General features: G+C 41.1%; 1 protein-coding gene and 1 long non-coding RNA gene across 2 annotated transcripts; both read left to right on the top strand.

Moving 5' to 3' along the window:
- Positions 1-1,734: 1,734 nt before the first annotated feature.
- LOC127372928 (uncharacterized) lies at positions 1,735-4,654 on the top strand. The gene is made up of 2 exons (XR_007886752.1): positions 1,735-2,193; positions 2,287-4,654. It is a non-coding gene; the product is annotated as an uncharacterized LOC127372928 (long non-coding RNA).
- A 5,018-nt stretch (positions 4,655-9,672) lies between these two features.
- Positions 9,673-19,328, top strand: foxk2a (forkhead box K2a). The gene is made up of 9 exons (XM_051416800.1): positions 9,673-10,168; positions 11,410-11,604; positions 11,723-11,864; positions 12,259-12,405; positions 14,066-14,259; positions 14,372-14,574; positions 14,738-14,995; positions 15,106-15,303; positions 17,674-19,328. The coding sequence occupies exons 1-9, from the start codon at positions 9,873-9,875 to the stop codon at positions 17,910-17,912; spliced, it is 1,872 nt and encodes a 623-aa protein (XP_051272760.1). The 5' UTR covers positions 9,673-9,872; the 3' UTR covers positions 17,913-19,328.
- Positions 19,329-19,981: the final 653 nt, after the last annotated feature.

The raw sequence follows: 19,981 nt of genomic DNA, 5'->3' as shown, positions 1-19,981 counted from the left end.
CTTTTAATACAGAGAATTGTATAATAAATATATATAAATATATATATTTATATAAAAATATAAATATAGTTTCGTAATGTTGAGATAACTAGAGTTGTTTAATTGCCCAAGTCTTTTTTCCGATCATTTCCTACTTACAGCTTCTCAGTTGTTGAATTTGCTGTTTTTCTGTGTCTTTTGTGAAAATTAAGTGAATATATTTGTACTGTTGGTCAAAGAATTCTGAAAATATTACATTGTGCTTTTGTAAATTTTGTAGCTCACACATTTTCTGGTTGACACTCAAATCTTCACACTTGACCGAAGAAGCTAACTCTCTGTGTATCTGTTTGGTCCATATATTGTTACTTGAGTTAGAGAGAACACATGGATTATGTCAATAAAAAACTGTATATTTAGGAAAGTAAGTAATAGACAAAACTATTTCTTTTATACCATTTATTGTTCTTCATTTATTTTTACTTCTCATACAACAACATAGTACATTTTCAAAAAACCCCCAAATTCCATTTCCACAAATGTTATTAAATTTGCTACCCATTTCCTTCAACGGACAGTCAACTTCTTAAAATGTATGTTTTTAATGTTATTCATATTATATCTGAAGAGGGAAATCTTCCACATCGTTTAATGTGTTAATTTAAAAAGGCATTAACAGATTCACTCTACCAGATAATCATCTTCTCTTCATCTTCCCAAACATCTCACAAGCAGAGGCAATGTTTCAATAAAATACAGGGTTCCTAAATGAAATTACATCTTCCCTCAAGTCTGACAGAGCATATTAATCAGAGACTTTAACTCATGTTTCAAATTGTGTTTTTCACCTCCCTTCACATTCATTTCAACATTTTGAATGTCATTTGTTAATTTTAACCTGTACAAATATATAAAACCCTCCTTTTCCTTCTTTTCAGGTGACGTCCGGCTTTCCTGGTGCTGAAGGACAGACTCCCTCCGCGTGCTGCTTTCCAACAGACTGAAAACACTGAGCTTATGAACTAAAGTCACTTTTTTTAAATGGGGAAGACAATTTCTTAATCAGGGAAAAGCCCTGCATCCACTGTAGGCAGAAGGGCTGTGCACAGAGGAAGAAAAGGTCTTTAACATGTACTGTACATAGCAATTTTTTATTTGTATGTGCCGATTTTGTGACAAATGTAAATTATTTTTCCTGGGAATAAAGTTGTATATGTCATTGGATGTAGTTGTTTGTTTTTAGTGTATTTAAGGGTTGGTATTGCATACAGGTGACTGACACTGTTTGATGTCAGATAACACAGTGACGCCCATGAGTTGCGCAAGGGACAGTTTTTCTTATCTTCTCTTCCTTGACTGGGTTCTGCCTTTGTTGTTTAATAATTTTTATAAGCCACACAGGAAACAGATATTTCTCTCATCATCGCATTTTTAATGTTACTTTTTGAAAGGTGTAAACAGCACAGTAGGTATTCTCCCAGTATTTTATTCCAAATCATCAAGGCCAAAAGTACCAGTCCAATATTTCTAGCTTTTCCACATCCACCTGTGGGCCCGAGATAAGGCCTGGATCTGTTGCCCGAATGTAACACGTTTATGAAATGAAGCCACATCCAACGATAGAGCCAGAAAATCTCTTGTCATCATTAAGGAAACATATTTTTCCTCTGTCAGAGCGCGTCATGAAAAAAATGTGAGATGTAGATACAGGAAGGAATGTGACCTGAGTGTTTAAACTCTTCCTTCTCATCAGTCTCTCTGCAGACTCGCAGGCGGCACTGAGACGGGAAGAAGCATTTCTTCTGAATTTATTTCCCTCCTAACATTTTCCACATGTCACACAGATAAACTTGTAAAGCTGTGAATAATTACTGAAACTGTGAGCACAGTCAACTACTCCTGTCATGGATTGTACCGCCTATCTCGGCCGCTGCCTGCTGTTTTTCATCATCGCCATCCTCCTGGATGCAGCAGGCCTCATCCTCTTCTTCATTGGGGTCTTTGCTCCTCTCAGCTTCTGGGATGTCTTTGTCTTCTCCGGATCCCTCATTATCTTCCTCAGCCTGGTGTTCTGGATCTTCTGGTACCTGGGAAACCTGGAGTTGCCGATGGAGGAGCTGCTCCCCAAATGAGATTTATGGCTTCTTCATTTGCAGCACAAAACAGTTGTCTGGCAACTGGTGCTGGAAAATGAATCCCAAGCTACAGCAACAGGTGCAGATCTTTACATTTAAAGCATAACACACCCAGGACATGTTGTGAAGTAAAGGATTTTCCTTTAACAAAGCTTTGTTCCTTTCTCTGTAGGGTGAAAAGGTTCCACCCCATCTCACTGGTAGCTGTTTGTATATTTGCCTCACCACCCAAAGAAACATGGGACTTTACTCTCAAAGGACAAATATGGAACTCTAACCTGAAAGGTGACACCTCAGACTCAGGGACAGGTTGAGAAACTTTTGAATGGTGGGTCTAGACTGTTGGACATTTGTGAAACTAGTAAAAGTTTCACATTGGTTTAACAACAAACTGTACATTAATAATAGTTACACTGTTCTTTCATTATTCAGTGCAATAAATGAATGCCAAATAAACAACTTTAAATAACAAGAAATAGCTGCCATTTCTAAGTTGCCACAGCCTTTTTATGGTCATGTTGTACCTCTTTGTAGTTGTTTTGAATCTCTTTGTAGACTAGAGCTTCTCCTTGTAGTTGTTAATGTTAATGTTTTTGTCATTTTTGTAGCCTCACACATCTTTTTTTTTATGTGTCTCTTTGTAGTTGTTATGTCTGTTTTTAGTTGTTTTGTGTTTCTTTGTAGTCATAGTACATTTATTTGAAGTCGTTTGGAATCTCTTTGTAGTCTAGAGCATCTCTTTTTGCTGTTATGTGTCTCTTTGTAGGTTTTTACTTCTTTGTAGTCATGTGATTGACTGTCCAACAAGAAAGGGGTTGGTTGATCAGATTAGAGGGAGGCAACCATTACATCCCTATTGCCTCACCTCTGCTCAGACTGTACGCTGTAAATTCTGTGTTTAATAGCATACATTTTGTTTATTTCATTTCAGATCATGTGGATTTTGGACATTCTTATGATGTCTCACTCTAACCTTAAAATCAGGACCAAAAACTCTGTCCTCCAGTTGCACAACTTCCTCTCTTTTTTGATGACACCATTTATCATCTATTTACACCCTTTCTTTTTTATCAATTTCTTCCTAAGGCCATTGTTCCTGACCGGTCTCTGTGGTGATTTTCCTGTTGTGAAATCTGAGTATTGGTCATTCAATCCATTCAACAGAAACCAGTCAAACTGGGTCCATTAGCTGGGGCAGGAAGAGCTCTCATTTTACAAGAATGAGTTTCTGTACAAGGAGGAGGGGGGATTTTCTTTCCCCTGTTTATAAAATATTATAATGACAAAAAAATATGGTGGAAATGAGCTTTTGGAAGCTATTTGCACAGATTTGTGATGTGTACTCTTGTATAATCTTTTTCCTCAAGTATGTGGCACAACTTGTTTCTCTGTTACTTAGACACACCCTATTTACAGTGGGGCTGATATTTAAGCTCAACACAAGACAGAATAATCCTCAGGCTTAGCAACAGTAGCCACAAGAATAGAGCTTCAACAACAAGACAAACAAAGAGACAAAGGAGAAAACAAAGGATTCTAACCATTTTCTAAAGAAAGTTACACTTGTAATTGTTTATTGTCTTTACATATACACGTGATTTATTTGATATGATATGTTTGATTTAAGAGAATAATAGAGATTTCAAAAAGTAGTTACTGTTAATTGCATTTTAAAACTCTTTGCATAACCCATGTTTACTCTTCACAGCCTCTTTCTAAAAGCTGCAGTGTTTTTCAAGGTGTGGGCCCACGCAGCTATTTAGCCTTGCACAAGGGGAATATAAGGGAAAATGTGTCAGCCAACCATTACTAATTCATAACTGCACCCTAACGGCTCAAACAGCTCCATAAGAATTACTTTGAGCTGGTCGACAGGTGATTCTTATGTGTCACAATCCCTCCGTCTCTGGGGCTTCAGGTTCCACCTCACACCTAACGTGTCTTTCTATTAGCTATTGCCAGCCTGCTTTACAGTGCATGGCCAGCGTGCACATGCAAACACACTCCTACACCTGCTCTGGATCACTGGAACATGACACTGTTTGACTCAGTGCTGTGGTGACAAAGGGCACAGGGATTAAGTTCTGCAGGGCCTGTCAGTGTAGTGTTTGGTTGTTGTGGCTCCAGCCAGCACATCACACCGTAGCAGCAGCAGCGTGCTGGCATTTGATGTGATGGAGTCCAGTGTTAGAGGAAGTTAAATCTTTTGCATAAAACCTTTAATCTAAAACATACCTAGTAACTATAGCTGTGAGATAAATGTAGTGGAGTAAAAAGTACAATATTTCCCTCTGACAGTAGTGGAAAGTATTCATGTACTGTAGTACAATTTTTAGGGGCCTTTTTGCTACTTTATGCCTCTGCTCCACTACATCTCAGTGCTAAATATTGTACTTCACTACATCTACTTGACAGCTGTAGCTTAATTACTTTTCAGATTAAGATTTTACATTTAAAACAATTATAAGCTTATGAAATATAAGGCATTGTTATAGCAGTGGTTCCCAAATCCCTTACAATAAAGCACTTTGGGGTCTGTTTATGAGTTGTTTGTTGTTCCACCAAAAATACATTTCAACCCAAAACATCTCATGTATCTCATTAAAATGTTTAAGGGCCCAAAGAGGACACATTATCCAAGACTCCACTCATAACCTGGCAAAGATTAGAAGTGAGGCATTAAAAATAACTATATAGAAAGAGCCAATCTTCTCACTGATGGTCTTCTTTGTTAATGTAGGTCCTATAGAGGCATCATGTTGAATTGAGGTTGTTTCATAACCAGTTATAAACTCAGAATATTAGTACATAGTTACTTTCCACCACTGGTAGAGTCTATAGCTTCCTGGTTCTTCTCAGCGAAGTAACTATCACAATATTCAATATTTATTCATTGCAATAAATTAATGTCAAATAAATAACATTAACTCTTCCAGTATGAAATAATATCCATAAATAGTTGCTATTGTAAATGCAAGTAGCCAACGGATATAGACGGATTATGAGACAAGGGGACACCTAGACACAGGCATGTAATTGTGGCTGTTTCCTGTCACTTTATGGTCTTTTGCATCACTTTGTGGTTGTTTTGCAATACTAAAAGGTCACCTACCTACCGCCTTCTTACCCTGGTAGAGAGGACCCCAAGGGAGCCCCATCAGATTCCACACCCCCTGTGCCACACTTCTATCCTCACCTCTGCTACCGACAAGCTTCAAATCAAGTGTTTGCATGATTCATTTTGAGGACATGCAGATGTGTTGCATAGCTGCCAAATAGAACAATAATACAGCATTTAACTTTTGATGATATGGAATATTGTGAATGAATCCACATGCTGTTAATCAGATTTAGAGTTAGTAATAGAGTACCTAAACACCTCTATAAACATACAGTGCTGGTAACAGTACACAAGCAGTGATCATAGCCAAGTAAAACCCAGACCTCCCTGCATGGCAATACAAAGACCAGCAGGTGGCAGCACTGGACTGATGTTTCACTGCAGCTGAGGTCTGCTCATGGCACTACTACTGCTGTTAATACCATTACTACTACTACTACTACTACTACTACTACTACTACTACTACTTATAATAATAATAATAATAATAATAATAATAATAATAATAATCATCATCATCATCATCATCTAAATCTTTTTCATTGGAGGTGGTTCCATTAGGGTAACGGTAATACATGAAGGCTTTTGTGTGTTGTTTGATCTGGCCTAAGGTCCATTTGTTTAAATATGCACATTATAATTGACCATACTTTAACCTATGAAGAAATTCAGTAAACACTGCCTACATACATATTTACTAGGATTAATATTAAATGTATCAGCAACACAGAACTCAAACATTTGACATTAAAAGTAATAATTTAATAAATTAGTTAATAAGTTAAGATAACTGTTGCTTTTTTACACGTCTTATTTGTAATCCATATTGACTGTGGATACCAGCCATGGACAATTTTCCACATCATGCAGAATGAAGTTTCTAATCTAAAATATTTGAATGATGTTTAATTATGTGACTCACTAAATGTTTGTTTTAAATGTGATTTCCTGGAGCAGATCTAGAGAAATGTTCATGGTGTGGCCAGAGGGGGGCAGAAATATATGCTGAATTAATCACAAACATGTTGATTTTTAAAATGAATCTAAATTAATGTGTTCAATTTAACACCAACCTGGCAGTTGGGGTAGCCAGGCATTTTTTAGGGGTGGCAGCTCCCACCCCATGCCACCCCTCTAGATCTGCCTTGTGTTTTTTTGTGCTTGAACACTGTTGTTTTTATGAAGACGAATAAGCATAATAAAAATAGAATGTCAGTTAATACATTTTTGAACAGTAGTTTGAGAAAATAATATTAATCAAAAACAATTTTCAATAATATTTGTATTGTTTTAGGCAAAATAAACAAGTGATTTACATTTCCCAGCTCCCCTCCCAATCCCACCCACAGCAAAATATGAATGAATAAATAGGAAAATAATAATAATACAAAATAAATACACTGAAAAATATACATAGCCTCATGTCCATAGGCAATGAATGTAATAAGTATAAAATAAAGGGAACGCTCTGTCATAAAGAAGTAGTAACAGGAATTATGATGATACAGAGAGTAGAGTAAATCATTTAAATCCATTTATACCTTTCTCTCGAGCTTTTGACCTCATCTCATGGCCTTCATCAACAAATGGAATTTAGTCTATTATATTAAACATTATGTTATATAACATATTAGCCTATATATGACCTGTATATTAATATATATTATCTTATAACTTATAATGTATTTTATATTATCAGCTGAACAAACTCACTGGTGAAGGCCATAAAATAAGGTTGAAAAAAAAAGCTAGTATGGGCCCTTGAGTTGAGATTATTTTACCAGTATTTTATATACTTTTGCAAAAGTTACAATAATAACTCTCTTACACATCACTGTGATTATAATTATGACCCAAACATAGAATCATTTTTTTTTGGTAAACTGTATCGACATAGACATAGTAATTCATAACCCTGCTGTACACTGTATCAGTCCTGAATGCAGCTCAGTGAGATATGATTACGTCATTGTCAGGGTACACGTGTGGCGTGGCGCGTGGCTCTTCAGTGCAACACGGTTGCTTTCATATTGGTGCAGCGTTAATGAGCAGCGCAACACTGACAGACTGTGGCTCAGTGAAAATCACAGTGAGCCTCTGTGGCAGTGTCAACACAGTCTGAGTGACTTCACATGTATTATTTAACACGACCTCCATACACTGAGCTCGCAGCGTGGTGGCCGCTGTACTACAGTTAGTAAACTAACCCGCTGCACGGAAACCCTGGCTGCATGGATCCCTGCACGGAACCGGATTCATGCGGTAGCCTACACACACACGGTCAGTGTTGGTTTACTAAAGACATCTACATGATATCTACATGATTGCAGTAACAATATGCCAAACTATTTATTATGATATAAATATATACAGTTCTGGAGGCCAGTTACAGGACAGGTTTTCAAATCTTAAATCAAGGTCCACTTACGAACTTTTCTCTAACGCTTTCAACTATATCTCATGGTCTTCATCAGTGGATAAAGTTTGCACACTTGGTTTGATAGCTCAGTTATCATCACATGACCCATGGGACTTTGGTCAGGTGATACCATGACAACTTAGCAAACTCCTTAAGACTATAAGATGTGGTCAGAAAAAAGCTTTTAAGTGTACCTTTAGTTTTCAAGATTTTCAAACAACTGTTCCCAAATTCAGAAACGTGTTACTTCATGCGTCTTTAATTCTCACATTTGGTCCTTTTACACATGAGAAATTCACAAGATGTGAAACAGCTTTTCACATGTGAAAAAATGATATATAGGTTCAAAGGGAGTTCCCTTTGGGCCTACATAGGACTACTTATTGATATGTTGGTATGTGGTATTACATATGTTATATAATATACTGTATTGCAGTGATTCTGAACCTTCTTGGTGGACACCCAAATGTATACACATCAGGCAGCGGTCTCAAGGTCCCTGTCTGATAAGATTGAGTTATTCCATAACTGTTGATACTGTAGATTGGCAGATTAAGTGAAGAGAGTGAAAGCTATGAACAGAATAATCATTCTTATACATTCTCTCACTGTGATAACCTCTAGTCAATGAAATGATAGTGAAACTAAAATATTCCCCATTTTTCTGGGTACCCCCTCAAGGACCCCTGGTGTCCCCACACCCTAGGTTAAGAGGTACTGAAGGGACATCTTTTAAACCTCAACCAAATATATAGTACTGCTTGGCACCGCATTGAGCCCCCTCAATGATGCCAATTTGAGAATCAGTGATCGATTCACCTGACATCACTTGCACTGCTGTAGCCCCATAACATTATGGCATATTGGGGTTGAGATGGTGACTGTGAAGGCCACAGCATATGAGTCACATCCTTTTTATACTCATCAAACCATGTGAACCGCTATAGACCATAGACCATAGGCATATATAGAGGGACGACACGTCTTCCCTCCCTTCCACTGCACAAAAATGAAGCCAAAATATCTTCTTGAATCTTTTTATTGATTTTACACCTGTATTGTGGACAATAAACAATGGCATATCTAGAATGTCAGCCAAAATATCCCTGCTACAGGTGTTGCCATGTTGCACTGCGATGTAATTTGGAGCCAGTCAGCCGGCTGACTCAATCGCAAGCAGTACTCAGCTGTCAAATATGATGTAAAACCCCATTTTAGTAGCATCAACTAACTAATTAAAACCAAATATATTAGAAAAATGAACACTTGAACATACACCAGTGTGTTAAGAACTACCTAAACTGCCAGAAACTATCTTTGTGAAATTTTAATTTGATGTGTAATTTTTTGACGGGTTTATGACCTATACTGCAACCAGCCACCAGGGGGCAGTCTAGATGCTTTGGCTTAAATATTTTTGTATAGACTGACACTTCAGTATCAAACACAACATTGACATGATGCTTGTGGTCTAGACATTTGGTGCTCTATAAGGTGATATAATGTCACTGTTTACAGCTTGTTTCTGCTGCCCCCAAGTGGCCAGAAAATAAGTCACTAAGGGTTTAAGAAGTTGACATTTTTTAAGGGTCTACCAAAACAGTCCACATGTTTGGCTTGAAACTAATTATTCATGATGTATACTTTGAAGTTTGGTGGTATCATCTATTATAAGACTTATTTTATAATAAACATTACAGCTGCTCTTCTGTCAGTTTAGAGAAAGAATTGAAGGTTGAGCAGAGACAGGATAAATGTAACATATGTTCTTCCTCTGGTCTTGTGTAAATCAAAGTCCCCTCCCTGAAATCACTGCACCGCTTTTTACATCTCTCCATCCATCTGCGTGTCAGCCTGCGCTGCAACCGAGCTCTATTTCTACGGCTATTTTTATTATTGTTGTCATTGGTAAACACCACACATCTGCCTACCCAGGCCGGATTCCTATTGGTTGGAAGGATTGTCTATCGCAGTACTTCCGTCCGTTTGGCCGCTTTTGATTGGCCGACGCTCCTCTTTTTTTCCTCTTCTTCGCGGCGGTGGGTCGGAGCCGCTGTGTCCCCGGTCTGGCACGTTCCTAGCCAAATTCTCCACGGTGTAAAATTGGATCCCCCCCTTTATCACAAAACCAAAAAATATCCCCTCTTCAATTCCCTGCAACCGCTTTTACGTTTCCGCTTCACACACGTCTCCAAATCTCCACCTGATAGCTCTGAAGATGGCGGTGGTAAGCGGGATGTCGGGGTCGGCTGTAGCCCGGCTGGAGGGCCGAGAATTCGAGTATCTGATAAAGAAAAGGTCGGTCACCATCGGCCGGAACTCCTCGCAGGGCTCCGTGGACGTCAGCATGGGACACTCCAGCTTCATCTCCCGGCGGCACCTCGAAATATTCACCGCCGGAGAAGATGGCACAGGCACGGGGGAATTCTATCTCCGATGCCTCGGAAAAAACGGGGTGTTTGTTGATGGGGTGTTCCAGAGAAGAGGGGCTCCACCTCTCCAGCTTCCACGAATGTAAGATTGATATTTCCAGTTGGCTTGGACTAAACACAATCTGCGGATTTATGTCTTATTGTGTTGTTATTGTTTTGTTGACCTGCAGCGATGTTGCACGTGCTGTGTTAAGCAACACCAAGGCTGATACGTGCTGCTCGTTTGTATGGCGATAACGTCACACCAAATCTCCATGTGAAATACGCTGGTGGAAACATGCCGGCGCTCTAGTGCCAAATACAAAAACATATTTAAGTTGATTAAAGACCTTTTGTTAATTGTTTGGGCATCTGTTTTATTCGGCAGATATACAGTCCATCAAGCAGACGTCAATGAGACGTCAGGCAGTCATGCTTGAGCTAAGCATTAGCTACAGCTATGTGTATTATTCATTCACCCGTTTGCATTATGTGGAAGCTAAGTTAGTTGTATTTATTTGTATCTTCACATGCGCCGAATTGCAGAGTGGCTCCTAAAAATTACAACTGTCTAAATACGTGTCCCCTAATGTTTGTCTTTACTGCTGGCGAAGTAAGAAACATTAAAATGGTCGAATTCGTAATGGAATTTGGTTTGAGTTCAATAGAAGTTCTTGTATTTTGGGCTAACGCTCAACTGCTGCTGTCCCACCTTACATGCTAGCAACGCAGGCTAATAGTTGTGCTTTCATGGGTAATGTTTCTGACCTGCTGTAACGTACGTTTCTTTTACTTAGCAAGAGTTGTCATATGTTGAGTACAACACCATTTTTACCAGCAGCATAGTGTTTACAACAGGAACTACCAAGCTAAGGTTAGTGCTGTAGTTCATTTGATCTGGCTCAATGACAGTTTGGCCTCATGTTTATCATGTTTACACTGCTCTGCTTGTTCGTCAGCCTCTTCTTCTTTCAGTTGTAATGCCCCATAAAACTCCCAATGAATTGTTGTTGTGGTACCTAACTCACATTTTACATTCATAAATGTGTAGGTAAGAATTGTCATCTTGTCACCAAGCCATAAAGTCATTCAAGGTGTCAGCAACTGGTCCAAATATATCTTATTAATAATAAATGATACATGTCAGACATGATGTGTTACATAATGGCCATGGTGGACGTCCATATTTAAACTGTGTGAGGCTGAATCTCAGTGCTCCTCTCTAGGACTCAGTTAGACCTCCCTGTTGCCAGGCAGGGGGATCGTCCGTACAGCGGCATTGTAATAAGCATTGTGTTTCCCACTTATTTTGGTGTTCATTTGGTGCTTGTCTTTTGTTCTCAGGTGTTGTTTCAGGTTCCCCAGCACCAGTATAAAGATCACGTTCACAGCCCTGTCCAATGACAAGAAGGAGCCAAGGAACGTGCCGGAATCACCGGTCAAGCCCGTCCAACCCCAAATTTCCCCCCTGACCATCAACATTCCTGACAACATCGCCCACCTCATGAGCCCGCTGCCTTCGCCTACCGGCACCATCAGGTGAGAATCGGTTGATAGTGGGGTTCAAAGACAGTGTTGTCTAAATGTTAATTAAAGTGTCTTATCAGTGTTTCAGACATGAATTTAGAATTACAAATTTTCTTAATCAACTTCACAGTGCGGCAAACTCCTGTCCATCAAGTCCACGTGGGGCGGGACTTTCCAGCTACAGGACTGGTCGCGTTCTGGCCTCTGACCTAATAGGAGACAACTCCCAATCAGAAAACGACAAAGAAGCCTCAGGTGAAGACAGCCCAAAGGTGAGAGGGGCGCAGTGTGGACCAAAGAACTGGGCCGTGAGACTGTGGATGAATACTGTTAGCGTCAGCTTCATTTTAGACTGGAATTAAAGAGGGTATCTCAAACACCAGGGTGTGTTATGAAGGCAGCAGACTTCAGAGAATCTCAGTGGATGTGCGTGTGAGCACTGTGAACATCCCTGGTTACTCATTGAAGTCTAAAAATTGCCCAACGCTCACAACAACATAGACTTTGGAATACAGCACCTGGTTGAACTTTGCAAATGTCTGTGTGTGTTCATGCCGTGTACGTGACCAAACTAGAGACAAAACATGTGACTTGCCTTGTATGTCACTGACCAAACACATTTACTTCCAAAATCACATGAATTAATCTGTCTTTTATTTTCTGCAGGATGACTCCAAACCTCCGTACTCATATGCACAACTAATAGTCCAAGCTATCACCATGGCCCCGGATAAACAGCTAACGCTGAATGGAATATACACCCACATCACCAAGAACTACCCCTACTACAGAACAGCCGATAAAGGCTGGCAGGTCAGTCTTAAATATGGCACTATTGTTGATACTTACAGTATGTATGTGGTTGAATGGTAGTGCATACACAGTTCAGTTATTCTCTTAATAAGGACAGTAGGATAAGTGTTACAGTTATAAATGCATGTAGTGCTGAAATTATTAATCGTCAACTTAAACATAAAATACCACTGAACATTTATTCTCCTATAATCAGTAAGTTTCCCAAGCATTTATGCTGGCACGGTCCAGCTTTTCCAATATTAGGATTCTCTGTTTTTATGTCAATGTAAATTTGGTCTTGGATAGGCGTGTTGAAACCGGGACATAAACCGTGACACAAACATCCACGGCCTCGAGTTGCGGTTCCATCTTCCAGTGTCGCGGTACCAGCTGTGTTTTGTAAATATACACACACTTACTCACGCTGGCATTGTAGAGCAAGAGTGTGAGCAGTGAACCAGTTGTTGTGTATCAGCTGTAGCATGCTAGTTGGCTAAGCTGATGGAGCGTCGTCTCCCTGTTAGTTACAGCGAAAATGGACCGCGGTTAGTGTCAAACTGTGAGCCGACATTGTTCAACTGAAGTCTTAGACTGAAAAGTATTTCTTTTAATGCATATGTTTAAAGCAAATGTTTTTGAACAGTATTTAGTATAACTTCCTCCCGACAACCAGCCTAATCTGTTTCTATTTGGTTTCTGTTTCTCCAAATCGTCCCTTCAGACCTGTGCCTCATGGTTTTTATTGGCCCAGTGTGTTTTCATACCAGATTTACCCGCGTTGGGCAGAAAAAACTGAGCAGATGCCTAAACGATTAGTGCGGATTGCGAGCTGGTCTGAACAGCCCGGTTAACGGGCAGCTCTACGGGGTGTCTCACGGCACTTACGCCTCCTGTGTGTTTATGCCGATTGGCAACAAAAATGCAGAAGGATAGAAATCAAATTGTGAAAGTAACCAAAAACCGACTTAATTACATTAACATGAGTAGTTGTAAGTAGGTACTTCCACCCCTGCACCTGAAAGTGTTGACTAGTTTAACGAGACAAATCCAGAGCGGAAGGCGAGTCCTTCTCCCGACACTGTTAGGCAGCCTCTCACTGCAGATTCAGGCCATAGTGAAAACTAATGATATATGAGTGTTACTCTATGTGGATATGTGGTCTTACTCAGCCTAGAGAATAATGTTACAGGACTCTGCTACAACCTGCCTTCTTCATACGTGCATGTTAGTCAGTCTGTTGTTCAGGAATTATTAACAGTTCAGAGTCGAGTTTTTAGAGTCTTAAGAGTTTTATATTTCTTTTGGTTTACTTGGTTAATGTAGTCTGGTCCTCAGCAAAGTTTAATGGTCTAGATATTGTAGTCGATTTAATATAAAGGGGGTTGTTCTCTGCGCACCACTCTGCAAGATTGTTCATTTCCTTGTGATGTGAAGTCTCATCGTTGTTCTAAATCTGGCCGGTCGAGCACACGAAGCAGAAACACTGAGAAATGTGTTATCTAAACATACTTGTGTTATCTTAAATACTCAGACAGTGTATTAAACCCTGGTTTTGTACTCTACTGCTCCATCCACACAACCAAAAACACCAAGCAATATTCTAACATCATATAGCACAAATGCTACTAAGCAGGTTTTAGTAACGCTCCGTGTGTGTCTGTAATTATGTGTGTTTTAGAACTCGATCCGCCACAACCTGTCCCTGAACCGGTACTTCATCAAAGTGGCCCGCTCTCAGGAGGAGCCGGGCAAAGGCTCCTTCTGGAGGATCGACCCCGCCTCAGAAGGCAAGCTGATTGAACAAGCCTTCAGGAAGCGCAGGCCCAGGGGAGTGCCCTGCTTCAGGACCCCTGTGGGACCTCTCTCCTCCAGGTACTTTAATCTGAAGTGTGTTACTTCAGAGATGTGTTCAACTTCAGTACGGTGTCTGAGTTTGTGGGGCTACAATATCTGTCAGTAATCCTTATTTCTTTTCCTGTCCCAGGAGCGCTCCAGCTTCTCCCAACCACACAGGGGCACTGTCTGCCCACTCCAGTGGGGTCCAGACCCCAGACAGCCTGTCCAGAGAGGGGTCCCCAGTCCCCATGGAGCCAGAGCCAACCCCGCCGCCAGCCCCCAGCCAAACCACTACAGTCCAGCCCAAACTCGCAGTCATCCAAGAGGCCCGCTTTGCACAGAACTCCTCTGGTAAAACGTCCTTCAAGCTTCAATCTGAACCACCAAACACATGTCTCGGCTATAGGGCTGACATGGAAGCCCGTATGAATAAGTATTTATGTGTGTCTCTGTCCATTTTAATGACGGCACAGTAAAGAGTCTGTCAGTAACCTGTAGCCCTGCCCTCTGATAGGCTCCCCCCTCAACAACCAGCCAGTATTGATCGCCGTGCAGCGCCAGATGCCTCAAACGACCATGAAGCCTGTGACCTACACCATGGCGACACCAGCCATAGTAACGACAGCAGGTGGCTCCGCCCCCGTCATGCAAACGGTTCACGTCGTCCACCAGATCCCAGCCGTCACTATGGCAACTGTGGCCGGACAGCCCGCCGCTAAAGTGAGCAAGGAACCTCAGGAGAACGGAGGCGGAGAGCACCAAGAGATCAAAGGTGAGACCCGAGTCCTCCGGTGGACATCAGTGTTGGTGTGTAGTCATGAAGCATTATGGGGTGACTGTTAGTGAAGTGAGTTAATATTTTGTTTTTCTCCATGTGTGTAGTCAAAGTGGAGCCGGTACCATCCATCACAGCCTCGTCTATAGGTGGAGTCAGTCGCATCATCCAGAGCTCTCAGGCTGCTCCTCTGACGACGGTCACCATCGTGCAACAAGCCCCGCTCGGCCAGCACCAGCTCCCAATAAAGGCCATCACACAGAACGGGACCCATCTGGTCCCCATCGGTACCGCTGCTAGCACAGGTAACGCGCACACACACATACACACATACACACAAACAGACAGACCAGTGGAACCCCATTTAAAAATCTTTCCTGAGGCCCTGTTGTCCCAGCAGCCACCTGTCTAACGAAGCACTTAAAGAGGCCCTGTGGAGTTTTCATGTAAACAAATAAAAGTCATGTTTCCATTTTTTGTTTTACCTAAACAAATTGTGCGTGTCCTTGAGGTCTAACTAACACGGTGAGTGCACCCCTTTTTGCTCTGTGTTCCGGTAACAGTTGAGCAAGCCTCGGTGAGAACCTTTCTCCTTTGGTGTATTTAGATATGCTATGTACTAGGCTGTGTGTGTTAAAAAGCCCACATTCCCAGCACTGAATTTACATGCAGCAGCAACTGGCAAACGCAAGGCTTTAGGTAATGTCTGTTTGCAGAAGGATGTTTCAGCCTTGATCCACATGATAGGGTCTGATTATTAAGTAGGTCTGCGCTCCGTCTGACACACAATTGAGCTTCAGTGACGTAACCTCGCCCAAAGCGACCTCATAGGATAACTACACACTTAAATTCTGCTAGAACCCCTCCCTCCCCAGCATACTGAAAACATGCAACAGAGGAGTGAGGGGCAGCGACTGAAGGGGGGACTTGAGGCAACACAGTGTGTGACACGGAGGGTCAGGAGACACAGCCACTGACTGATCCCCGCTCAGTGCAGCGTGGGCAGAGACGTAGAATGGTAGCAGCTGCTATCAGACGTGTGTGTCTGTCACTAGAAGCACATGTGTGTCCTTATTGAGACAGTCATTGTGTGGGTACCTGTTGTTGTAGATGAACAGCTCTATTATGAGAGGTGTGTGTGTGTGTGTGTGTGTGTGTGTGTGTGTGTGTGTGTGTGTGTGTCAGTAAATAGATGCAGCCCTGCTGTTTGTTGTTGTAGGTGTTACTGTGTGTCAGCCCTAAATATCTTAAGCTCCTAATATAGAACAGTTATCAGCAGGACTGTGTGTTGTGTTTACTGCCACTGCAGACAAATAAGCACTGATCAGTCTCGCTAATGCTACCTGCAGTTACAGTATGTGAGAGAGGCACAGACTGGGGCGTTCATCACGGTAAGGGAGGGGCCAGTGAATTTAGCTGAACAGAACTTTCAGATCCAAGCAGACACATACTGGCTCATTATGAGCTGAACAAGCTGTTATTTATACACTTTTTATTGGAGAAATCCCCTCCAATCAACATCACATGACTACAAGAGTCTGGCGTTACTTGTACTGTGGAAAAATCTACTTCAGCTTTGTTTGGCCCAGCTGCAGCAGTGTCGCAAAGTCTTGTTTGGCCTGTTCTCAGGACGTCACCTCTTTTCATCCCACTACAGTTTGCAGATAGAATTAGCTCACCTAGTACTGCAGTGGCCCGGGTTTGATTCCGGTCCGTAGCCCTCTGCTGCACATTGTCCTCTCTCTCTCTCTCTCTCTCTCTCTCTCTCTCTCTCTCTCTCTCTCTCTCTCCCCCTTAACTGTCTGTCTTGGCTGTCGCTATCAAATAAAGGCATAAAAAGCCACAAAAATACGTTACACATATATTTTTATACACAATCCAATTGTATGTACAATTTGATGATTTAAGATTTTCAATTTTATTTCTTTCTTCTATCTTTTAAATGATTAAATAATAATTTAATACAATTTTAAGGCTTTAACTGAAGGTTTAACTAACAATTATTTTTATACATACATTTTTTATTGATCATCATTTTATTGATTAAAGAACCCTGCACACTGTCAATCTCTTGTACCAACATGTCTGTCATTTTTTAAAATTATTTAATTATTAACTTATCAGATTAGTTGTCAATTAATTTTCCGTCCATCAACTTATCAATGACTCTACCATTTTAATGATGTGTCTGCCTTATAGCAGTCACTTCTGTTTAAAGACATGGAAGACGTGTTTGTCATCAACCCACAGAGCAGCAACAGGAGCTCTGATTGGCTGGTTGTTCCGTGGCGGCAGGAGTTATGTGTGGGGTCAGATCAATCATAGGTCCATAAAACAACCAAGTTTTGGACTGATCTTTGTGGCACACTTCAGCCTCCATACAGTTAGAGCTGCAACCATTAGTCGATTATTAAATGAAGCGACACCTACTTTGTTAATCGACGAATCGTTGCCGTGTTTTTCTGAATTCAAAACTCAAATGTGAATATTTTCTGCTTTCTTCAGTCCTCTATGACAGTAAACTCAATATCTGTGATTGGGGACTAAAGACATTTGAGGACATCAGCTTCTGGACCAAACAACTAATTGATTAATAATGAAAATAATTATTTGCATCCCTACATTCAGCGGCACTAGCCTTTTTTTTTTAACGAATCCTGTCTTCTCTCCACCAGCCGTCGCGAACCCTCTTCACCTCCTGGCGGCCCACGCCTCGGCCTCGGCGTCCCTCCCCACCAAGAGGCAGAACGGAGAACTGCAAGACCAGCCCGGATCAAAGAGGGTGAAAACGGAGGGGGAAGAGGGAGATGACGCAGCCAAAAACAACAACAACAACAACAACAACACCGCCAACAACAACGGCACCACGGACAGAGCCGGAGAGCCGGTCAGTGAACGGATCGGTGACAAGTAGCCTCCCCACCCGGTCCGCCTCCTGACCCCCTGCTCTCCTGTACGCATTGAGCCTCACCCCCTTCCTCACTCTCACCCCTCCATCCTGCCCAGTTATCATCTACTCCAAGGTGCCAAAAAAAGAGAAGAGACGCGGAAAACACCTGCGGGACTACAGAATGTTCAAAACCTCTTCCCCAACCTCTCTCCCCCCCCACCCCCAATCCTTCTTCCATATATTTAAGACCACGAAATAAGATGCAAAAACTTAAAAAGACCAAATTGAAAAACGGAGTCAAAGAGTTGCTGACGACTGTGAATCCCCAGAAGTTCGAGACCCAGACGGCAAGAAGAAGCACAGGAAGAAAAAAAATCCACATTTCCAGATCAGAAATGACTTATGGGACAAGCGAGGAGTCCCGGCACTCCCTCGGAAGACGGAAAGGAGCCTCATCCTGGTAGCATTACAGACAAGCGCTTAACTGTGTCGGGTAGAAAAAGCAACCAAGTGAAATCACCAGTAGTGTATTCCGCAAAGGGAAGCGTGTGTACGTACGTGTGGACATTCCCATCTTCGGCAGCTAGCCTCCATGTCGACCTACCTAACCCAGTCGTGAGTAGATATGCAGTATTCTGTTGTACAAGTGTATCTTTGGATCTTTTTTGAGTGTTTCTCCGTTTCCCAAGGCACAGATACTATCTAGTAATAATTAAGATAACTAAAAGCTATAAGTGGGGTCTTTAAGAACATTTAAACATCACAACATTTTGGGAATGTTTTTTTCTTTCCTTCCGTTGTTTTTGTACGTGGACTCTTTGTTCAGTGAAATGAATGTAGTCTCCTTTCCTTTTTAAAGAAAACACTATCTATGGAGTGGATGTTCTGTTATTTTTCTGCTCATTCATGCAAAAGAAATTTCTTTATCACTGCACATCTACAGATTTTTTCATATTTTACAAATATCCTATGAGATAAAAAAGTATATTCCCATGCGTATTTGACCATATGCTTTATCGAGCTTGCATGTTACGGATCTAGAGACAATGTACTTGATGCAGATTATCTGAATATGGAACTGAAGAAAATTTAGACTGAATCTACGCTATATGATTCTGACCAGTGCTGCACTTAACCCTCTTAGTTGTTTTGTTTTTTTTGTTTTCCTTTTGTATTTTCATTTGCTCTGTTTCTTTTCTCCCCCCTGTCATCACGGCTGTTTGTTACCTTTTGTGTTGAAGTTGGCAGTCTCTTTGCTTGATTAATTTTATTCTGTTCAGGCTACTAAACAGTCTATTCAGATTGTATTCTATGTTACACGAGGAAAAACAAGTGATAGGTGTTTGTTCTGCTTCAGTGGGTAAATGCTTTTTTTATAAATTTATTTAAAACACATAACCTCTTAGTTTGTATTTCTTTGAGTAAAAGCCACAAACTCTGTTCTGTCTGTGAAGAATTCTTTTTGTCACAACGAGGAAGGGTTATCTGACTTTCAGCATGCATTCCACACAGGTCGGTCAGGCTGGAGGAAGTCGCTGTACCACAGGGGTGGAAATGCTTCCTTTGAACACCATCAGCTTCCTTTAGGAACAAATACAGCTTGACTCACTTATTCCCATTATTAGAGCTGTTGAATGGAAGGACTAAAGGGGTTCAGTAAGCTTTAAACCTACTGGTTTCATACCAAGGATGTACCAGTTGGACTCTTCCTCTCCTGATACTGTGTTGTGTATCAGGCTGTTGCTCAGTCTGACTGTGCTCTGCCTACGATAGAACACTGATGTTACTGCTTTATGGAACATTTGATTGGCTGTATCAAATCACAACAGTATTCCAGAGAATGAATGCAAATCTAGAGGGTGCTAACAATGGATGTCCTGATCAAGTTTTTATGCTCCAATCTGAGTCACTTAAAGGTCCAGGGTGTAACATTTAGGAAGATTTATTGGCAGAAATATAATATTCATAGGTATGTTAGTGTACAATCATCTAAATATAAGAATAGTTGTTTTTGTTAATTTAGAATGAGCTGTTCATTGCAGTAAAACTAGAACACTCAAAATGAGTAATCCCAACAAAACTACCAGCCACTC

Source organism: Dicentrarchus labrax, unplaced genomic scaffold (genome assembly GCF_905237075.1).
Source record: "Dicentrarchus labrax unplaced genomic scaffold, dlabrax2021, whole genome shotgun sequence".
In the NCBI taxonomy this organism is placed as follows: domain Eukaryota; kingdom Metazoa; phylum Chordata; class Actinopteri; family Moronidae; genus Dicentrarchus; species Dicentrarchus labrax.
Note: the sequence above shows the minus strand (reverse complement) of the source record. Positions and strands in the feature narration are given on the sequence as shown.